General features: G+C 41.9%; 1 protein-coding gene across 2 annotated transcripts in view; it reads right to left on the reverse strand.

Moving 5' to 3' along the window:
* The window catches only part of LOC111971813 (E3 ubiquitin/ISG15 ligase TRIM25-like), a 29,665-nt gene extending 20,498 nt beyond the window's left edge, over positions 1–9,167 (reverse strand). Inside the window, exons 1-2 of one of the 2 annotated variants that reach the window (XM_023998623.3) lie at positions 8,539–9,167; positions 8,034–8,129 (exon numbers count right to left, since the gene is read on the reverse strand). In XM_023998623.3, coding sequence (XP_023854391.2) covers positions 8,034–8,129; positions 8,539–9,120 — 678 coding nt within the window. In that variant the 5' untranslated portion in view covers positions 9,121–9,167. The remainder of the gene's footprint in view (positions 1–8,033; positions 8,130–8,538) is intronic. The other variant, XM_070446113.1, reaches the window with a different exon arrangement.
* Positions 9,168–9,770: the final 603 nt, after the last annotated feature.

Below are 9,770 nucleotides of genomic sequence, written 5' to 3' on the forward strand. Positions count from 1 at the left end.
AGACACTCACAATTATACAGTACCGCAACAGCGCACAGTATATAATAACCATCCAGCACCACATTATACAGCACCCAACACCACAGCACAATACACCATCCAGCACCACATTCCAACCATACATCCAACCTCCTCTCCAGCCGTACAGACACAGCCCCTGGACCACCATACCTCCTGAAACATCTCCACTGTTGACCATTTTGCAAACTCAAACTCAACCCTAAGGCGTCAACATAAGCGCATTACCCTGGCCACAAGAAAAACATGAATGAACAGTCTGTCATTGCAGAAAACGGACACCCCCCCAACTCCCAGGTCATTCACGACTGGAACGAATTGCAAAAAACTGAGTTGGAGACTTTATCTCCCTCAACAACTTTAAACATCTGCTATCTGAGCAGCTAACCGATCGCTGCAGCTGTACATAGTCCATCGGGCATATAGCCCACCCAATTTACCTACCTCACCCCCATACTGCTTTTATTTATTTACTTTTCTGCTCTTTCAGCCACCAGTATCTCTACTTGCACATGATCATCTGACGATTTATCACTCCAGTTGTTAATCTGCTAAATTGTAATTATTCGATTTATTGCCTACCTCCTCATGCCTTTTGCACACATTGTATATAGATCTCTTTTCTCTACCATGTTTGACTTGTTTATTGTTTACTCCATGTGTAACTCTGTGTGTTGTCTGTTCACACTGCTATGCTTATCATTGGCCAGGTCGCAGTTAGTCAAATGAGAACTTGTTCTCAACTAGCCTACTGGTTAAATAAAGGTGAAATAAAAAAATAAAAATCCGAGCCACCAGCTATGGTGTCCAGGGCTCCAGTAATACCCTCCACTGGATGACCCCTGACCTTTCCAGTACTGGAGTTTATAGAGCACCTCCACTATACCCTGCATGCTCTCAGCCCCCACAACCCCCTGCCACTGATGCCCTTCACTCCGCTAAGCCTACCTCCGTACGGTACAGTAGCCTCTGTGCGCTTTGAGTCAGAACGCTGCACCCTGCTCCTCCAGGTCCACCAACCAGTGATCAGTGGGTTGTGGAAGATGGTCCCTCTGAAGGCAGGCAGCACACCTGAAAACTAACTGCTCAGCAAAGCAAAGGCTCTTTTAAAGAGCTACCACATTTATAATTAAAAAGCCTCATTTTCAGTGTCTGTGTTGATATGTTACAGTGGGGAGAACAGTATTTGAACACTCCATTTGCAGTTTCCTATACAAAGCATGTAGAGGTCTGTAATTCTTATCATAGGTACACATTTTTGCTCAACTGTGAGAAGACGAATCTAAACAATCAGAACAATCACATTGTATGATTTTTAAGTAATTGATTGCATTTATTAATGACAAATATTGATCACTCTACCAACAGTAAAATTCGGCTCTCCAGACCTGTTATTTTTCTTTAAGAAGCCCACTGTCTCCACGCACCCAACACCACAGTACAATACACCATCCAGCACCACATTATACAGCACCCAACACCACAGTACAATACACCATCCAGCACCACATTATACAGTACCCAACACCACAGTATAATACACCATCCAGCACCACATTATACAGCACCCAACACCACAGTACAATACACCATCCAGCACCACATTCCAACCATACATCCAACCCCTCCTCTCCAGCCGTACAGACAGCCCCCCTGAGCCACCATACCTCCTGAAACATCTCCACACTGTTGATCATTTTGCAAAACTCAAACTCAACCCTAAGGCGTCAACAGTAAGCGCATTACCCTGGCAACACAGAAAAAACATGATGAACAGTCTGTCATTGCAGAAAACGGACACCCCTCCCCAACTCCCAGGTCATTCACGACTGGAACGAATTGCAAAAATCTCTGAAGTTGGAGACTTTTATCTCCCTCAACAACTTTAAACATCTGCTATCTGAGCAGCTAACCGATCGCTGCAGCTGTACATAGTCCATCGGYATATAGCCCACCCAATTTACCTACCTCACCCCCATACTGCTTTTATTTATTTACTTTTCTGCTCTTTTGCACACCAGTATCTCTACTTGCACATGATCATCTGATGATTTATCACTCCAGTGTTAATCTGCTAAATTGTAATTATTCGATTTATTGCCTACCTCCTCATGCCTTTTGCACACATTGTATATAGATTCTCTTTTTTCTACCATGTTTTTGACTTGTTTATTGTTTACTCCATGTGTAACTCTGTGTTGTTGTCTGTTCACACTGCTATGCTTTATCATTGGCCAGGTCGCAGTTGCAAATGAGAACTTGTTCTCAACTAGCCTACCTGGTTAAATAAAAGGTGAAATAAAAAAATAAAAATCCCGAGCCAACCAGCTATTGGTGTCCAGGGCTCCATGTAATACCCTCCACTGGATGACCCCTGACCTTTCCAGTACTGGAGTTTATAGAGCACCCTCCACCTATACCCTGCCATGCTCTCAGCCCCCACAACCCCCTGCCACTGATGCCCCTTCACTCCCGCTAAGCCTACCTCCGTACGGTACAGTAGCCTCTGTGCTGCTTTGAGTCAGAACGCTGCCACCCTGCTCTCCAGGTCCACCAAACCCAGTGATCAGTGGGTTGTGGAAGATGGTCTCCTCTGAAGGCAGGCAGCACACCTGAAAACTAACTGCTCAGCAAAGCAAAGGCTCTTTTAAGAGCTACCACATTTATATTAAAAAAGCTCATTTTCAGTGTCTGTGTTGATATGTTATGTGGGTTTTACTTTCGCAGATAATGTCACCAATCTAAATATATATAAATATTTTTATATAATTAACTAAATGTATGGCGTTTTTGGTTTATGTCAGTTTCATTATGCTATAAATTGTTATTTTATAGTTGTTAGTGATAAAATGAACGAGAACATCTTATATTTTGCAATTCTGAGTAATTACTACTTTAGTAAGGATATATATACACTTTAGTCAATACTGCTGCAGTTGCTAAATAATTCTAATAGATGGGAGCATAAGACAGTTAAGATTAGTTTAGGTCAAGTACAAGTATCCAACTCAACAAGCCCCGCCAAAAGCTTGTTCCGTCAGAGGCCTTCTCCCACAAGAGAGGGGCATGTTGAGGTAAATTTACTAACCGTGAGGGTTGTATGATGTCATTTATTGTCGGGCTGGAAGATGCATCGTCTTTCCTAGTCCGAGGCTGTTTACTCCCAATATGACATATTAACATGATGTCATAATGCATGTTTACTAGGGTTGAGGTTAACACATCTGACTAGTGATTATTTGACCAGGGTTCAATACCTGTTATAGGAAATATAATTTTACTCTCCCAAAAGCAACACAGGACTAATATGAKATATATAGCTAACTAAAGTAAAGAATGACCATTTTAGAAAATCATGGGACATATAGTCTTTGGTTGCATGCTATTTTATGTCAATCATATTGCTGCTTGTAGCCTCTAACTGATGTTTCGTGGTCTTATGCTGCCATCTATAGGAAATATTTACCAATTAAAAGTTATTAATTCACGTAAAGACATTGGTGAGGCAGCTGATAAATAAAGTGTATTTTTCTTATTAATTCCAGAGATCAGTCTCAAACCTATCCCACACCAATTGCTGGACTTTCACGTCGAGGTTACTAGGTTAAAACCACATTTAAAAAATAAAACAATTGTGTATTTTTTTCTCTCATTATTTTACCAGGTAAGTTGACTGAGAACACGTTCTCATTTACAGCAACAACCCGGGGACTAGTTACAGGGGAGAGGAATGAGCCAATTGTAAACTGGGGATTATTAGGTGACCATGATGGTATGAGGGCCAGATTGGGAATTTAGCCAGGACACCAGGGTTAACACCCCTACTCTTACCAAGGGATCTTAAATGACCTCAGAGAGTCAGGACACCAGTTTAACATCCCATCYGAAAGACATCACCCTACTCAGGGCAGTGTCCCCAATCACTGCACTGGAATATATTTTTTAGACCTGAGGAAAGTGTGCCTCCTACTGGACCTCCAACACCATTTCCAGCAGCATCTAGTCTCCCATCCAGGGACTGACAAAGACCAACCCTGCTTAGCATCAGAAGCACACCAGCAAAGGGATGCAGGGTGGTATGCTGCTGTCTTGTTTATCAAGAGTTCTGCCTTGCAATAATAAATATAAATAACGAATAACAAAAAAAGTGCAAAATGCTTAGATAGTATTTTGATTATTTTGTTAATCAAAACCTATTTAGTACTATAATGGTATTTCCTAACATAATATTGTTACTAAAATAGTTTCTAAACATGTTCTAGGCTACCCTACCCTAGAATTAGGGTTCAGGCTAAAATAGGTTATACGTAGGGTTAGAGTGTCTATCGCACTTTGTGACATCTGCTGACGTAAAAAGGACTTCATAAATACATTTGATTGATTGTTCGGTTCAGGGTAGTTGAAGAGATAAACTGTATGGGTTTCTAGCTCTCTTCCTCCTCCATGTGGCTTTCTGTCGGTACTGCATACCTCATTCACGACACTTGATAGGCTCATAATCTGAGGAAGCAACTGCATCAGAGCTACAAATCAATGAGCTCCACCTATCCATTTGGTTTACAACTCTGTGAACCTGCGCAGCATTTTCTCTATTTGATGCATACGAATGAACAGATTTCAACGATTATCAAATTACCCAGCAGCCATTTAGAAACAACAAGTCATTAAAAAGGTTATTTCTTATTTTTAAAAATGTATTCTGGCTGTTTAAATTGGTCACGTCTTGAAAAAAAGAACAGGGACATTCGTTTTGTTTAGGTTTTACACCTTTTTCTGAAAAAAATCACATTGAAAAACCATGACAACAAAATGTTAACGTTTGATAGATATTTTTTTATTTTACCTTTATTTAACTAGGCAAGTCAGTTAAGAACAAATTCTTATTTTCAATGACGGCCTAGGAACAGTGGGTTAACTGCCTGTTCAGGGGCAGAACGACAGATTTGTACCTTGTCAGCTCGGGGATTTGAACTTGAAACCTTTTGGTTACTAGTCCAACACTCTAACCACTAGGCTACCCTGCCGCCCCAACCATCGCTAACCCATTATTACTACAACGTCTAATCAGGTAAACAGTGAGCTTCCTCACCAACTAGCTGTAATCCAGTTAATAAAAAGTTACCTGAGGTAAACCTACAGGGTTAACGTGGGCTGGTCTCAGTGATAACAATAGTGAAGCTGACATTGTGACGCAGAACAATGGACTGTGAATAGAACTTTCAGAAGGTGAGTTGGTGCCACAGTGTTCAATACATCTAATAGGAGCTGGCAGGGTGAAACATGGCCTAAAATAAGACCTGTTTTTCAATACAACTAATAGGAGCTGGCAGGGTGAAACATNAATAAGACCTGTTTTTCAATACAACTAATAGGAGCTGGCAGGGTGAAACATGACCTAAAATAAGGCCTGTTTTTTCAATACAACTAATAGGACCTGGCAGGGTGAAACATCACCTAAAATAAGGACTGTTTTTTAGCCACACCCAAAACGTATCTGTGCTCGCAAACCTTGGATACCACCCCCCCCTGCTTAAAAAGGAAACAAACACTACGAAACGAGACACCTAGTCGAGAAACGAAAACTACTTGCAAATGTACCAACTCTTTACGGATCTGTTCATTCTTAATAAACGGAGGCAGATTTGACACCACTACTCGTCGAAATCGGCACCAACACACCCCTCACAAAAATCATACTGGTAACTAGCCGGGCAACAAGACTCACCTTTTTAATTACCACAACCACCGCCTTGTTCATTCTGGATACAGAGTGTATATGTTACGCTCCCAACGGCTCGCCGACCATGATCAAAAATTCCTCCACACCATTCTCCAGAACGCACCTGAAGCGACAGCGTTTCTTCTCCCCACGGTTGAGGCCATCACGCCACCCAACAAACTACCCCTACTCCCCCCTCAACTCTAACCAATGAACAGTGGAAACCAATAAATAAACCCCCCACTATGAGAAAATACATAGGAAAAAGAATAGTAGCCCTCCTCAGGAACCACAAAACCCTCACAAGACCAACTTCTTGTTCTATGATATAGTGGCAGTCCGCAATCCAACGTTAAAGGTGCATGGCGCCACCTACTGTGCTGGAGTGTGTTCAATCACGGTTTACAACATTTCTAAATCCTCCTACCTAACTCAGTACTTCTGAGAAAATAAAAAAGTGCCCTACTAACTTCTAATAGACCCTCCCCCATATCCATACCAAACCCCCCCAACCTCAATGACTCTAAACTTCAATCTTTCCCTCTCTTCAACATACTTACAACAGTATAACAACACATGCTCCACCGTTTCATTGACCATACCCTCCAGACACAAACCATTCACATGCTGCCAACCAGATGTAATGACCAGTTCAATGTACAATGTCCTAAACACAATCGAGTAAACACCACCTCTTCCTTCCTAATCTGACCTTTGAATCTTGGTCCACCGACCTTTCTTTGGAGGGCATATAAATGCTGGTCCTTGTGCTCAGAGTCCCATCTCTTCTGCCACACATCTATCAAAATGTCTCTGATCTTACATTTGGCCTCACCTCTAACCAGTGGAACATTAAAATAAATTTTATCTTGTTTTAAAGCTCTTTTAGCTAACTTGTCTACAATTTCATTCCCTTCCACACCTGAATGTGCTGGGACCCAGCAGAATCTCACTACTACACTCATTCTCTCAATTCTCCATTAATAACGATTAATGCCTCCAATAGTAGGTCACTCCTATTAGATTTACCAGATGATAACTATTCAGACAAGAATCTGAGCATACTATAATTCTGACAGGTTGTATGTCCTCACCCACTGGAGGACAACTATTATCACCAACAGTTCAACTGAGTATACTGACAGTTCATCTGTTAGTCTTCTACATATCTGCACATCAAATTCAGGAAGGTAAACGGCTGCTCCTGTGCGCCCACTATCTGGGTCCTTGATCCATCTTTTCTCCTGTCTTATCCAGTGCCTGTGTGAATTTAAGTATGCTCTCTCTAATTCTCTCTCTCTTTCTTTCTCTCGAGGACCTGAGCCCTAGGACCATGCCTCAGGACTACCTGGCATGATGACTCCAGTCCACCTGGCTGTGCAGCTCCTCCAGTTTCAACTGTTTTGCCTGCGGCTATGAAACCGTGACCTGTTCACTGTGATTACTATTATTTGACCATGCTGGTCATTTATGAACATTTGAACATCTTGGCCATGTTCTGTTATAATCTCTACCCGGCACAGCCAGAAGAGGACTGGCCACCCCTCATAGCCTGGTTCCTCTCTAGGTTTTTTCTAGGTTTGCCTTTCTAGGAGTTTTCCTAGCCACCGTGCTTCTACACCTGCATTGCTGCTGTTTGGGTTTAGGCGGGTTCTGTACAGCACTTTGATTATACAGCTGATCTAAGAAGGGCATATAAATACATTTATTTGATAAGTGGTAAAAAAAGCATAACACTTCTACCAATGTATTGTCAACCAGTTTCCCTTCCTCACTGACTTCTGACCCATCTTTCCTTTTCTCTACCAAGGTTTGATCAACAACATGATCTGGGAGTAACCATGGAGGCATCCCCTCTCACCACAGAAGGGCCAACCTCCAACTTCCTAAACCACTCTCATCAGCAAGCTTTCAAACTGTCCAACCAAAACCACAGCCTTGTCCTACTAGTATATTCCCAACAGTCATCTAGAACAGTAGCAGTGGGATGCTCAACCTCACAGCCTTTCAACCCAATAAGATAATGACAATTTATTACGCCGTATATCCAAACTTCAAAATCAGTGTCGGCCCAATAGGGAATATCCTCTTGGTGTAACGGTCAAGACGTTGGGTTCTCCTGCAGTAGACCTGGGTTCATATCCCGTCAGTTACATTAAGCAGTCTATTGTCTGAAAGGGGTCCAGACAGCCTGTTCCCAACAGTGGGGTCAGTGATATTGGAGAGGGGCCCTTCTCCTCTCCCTCTGACTGGAGGAGAGAAGTGAACTGGTGTGTCTCTGGTCAACAAGACTCACCTTGAAAGAATCCACAGCCTGTTGGAGCTCCTTCAGCTCCTTCTCTCTCTCCTGGAATCTCTGCTGGACCTTCTGCTGACTTCTCCCCAGCTGCCTCTGTGGAGAATCACTCTTCAATGAGCTATCAAGCTTTCTTAGTCCAGTAGATCAATAGTATAGTAATGTGACATAGTGCCCATATAAGATAGAGATTCAAATATTGAGGAAGTGTCTGTGTGAAAATATATGTTGTTACAGTATGTGAATGATTATAGTTTTAATAGAACACAAATCAGGGAGCTGATTGGGTGTTTGATAATGAATGATAATGGTGTTTGACTTTAGAAAATGGTGATACATTTGGAGAATCTGGGTTAACATTTCTATATACTCAGTTTGTGTTCATATTTGTTCTGCCGTGAATCGATTTCATTTAAATGATCGCATATTCAAACAGCCTTAGTTCCTATTGTATCTTTAATTCTTTGTTTATCAGACAGTCACCAACAAGTTGTTCTGGTCTTACCTGTTTCTCAGTCCTCTCTGCTGCAGCTGACACTGTATCATGGCCTTTATGTTCATCCATTGTACACGGATAACAGATACACTGCTGATCGGTACGACAGTAAACCTCCAGCAGTTTGTCATGATGAGAGCAGATCTTCTCCTGTAGTTGTGTGGTGGCTTTGACCAGCTTGTGCTCCTTGAAAGCAGGAAATTCATAGTGAGGTTTGAGGTGAGTCTCACAGTAAGAGGCCAGACACACCAGACAGGACATGAGGGCTTTCTGCTTTCTGGTCCCAGTGCAGAMATCACACGCCACATCTCCAGGTCCAGCATAGCACAGAGCAGGAGGGGGAGCAGCCTGGAGTCCTGTCTTCTTCAGTTTCTCCACCACCTCAGCCAGCACAGTGCTCCTGTTCAGAACAGGCCTTGGGGTAAAGGTCTGTCTGCACTGTGGACAGCTGTAGAAACCTTTCAGATCATCCTGATCCCAGCATTCTTTAATACAGCCCATACAGTAACTGTGTCCACAGGCAGTAGTCACCGGATCCTTCAGTAGATCCAGACAGATGGAGCAACAGAACAGTTCCTGATTCTCTGCCATTTTGGTGCTCTCTCTCGTAGGTTAAGCAATGTCAGTGTCTAAGATTACTTTCTGTTTAATGGAACTCTACACCAGACAGGGAGTGGCTTCCTACTTGACCGTGTTCTCTGTATGTAGAGGGGGTGTGGTTTCTTTGATAAGGAAGTATGTTGATAAATACTTTGTTGAGGGAAAATGTACTTGACACGATTGTAATATATTGTTTTGTCACCAAGCTGTCTTAAGATGAATGCACTAATTGAAAGACTCTCTGGATAAGAGTGTCTGCTAAATGATTAAAATGTAAATGTGAAACTGTATAATTGAAAAGCATGCTGAGTATTATTCTAATGAGATCTGCCTGAATAAAGACCAATAATAATACCCAGTGTGCTTTGCAGTTCATTTGGTATGTTCATTTTCACATATACATTTCCATTTTAGTCATTTAGCTTCACCAGAGTGACTTGCTCAACTAAGGTAGATAACAACATACAGTATCACTGTCAACAAGCAAGAACAATGGTTTTGTAACCGGTACTGAGAATCTTGTTGCTGTTCGGGCCAGATACTTCCAAATGTATTTTGTATATAAAATTAAATACGTTACATTTATTTATATACATTACAAAATACAACTATTTAGTAGTTTATTTTGATACATTGATCTT

Source organism: Salvelinus sp. IW2-2015, linkage group LG13, assembly GCF_002910315.2.
Source record: "Salvelinus sp. IW2-2015 linkage group LG13, ASM291031v2, whole genome shotgun sequence".
NCBI lineage: Eukaryota > Metazoa > Chordata > Actinopteri > Salmoniformes > Salmonidae > Salvelinus > Salvelinus sp. IW2-2015.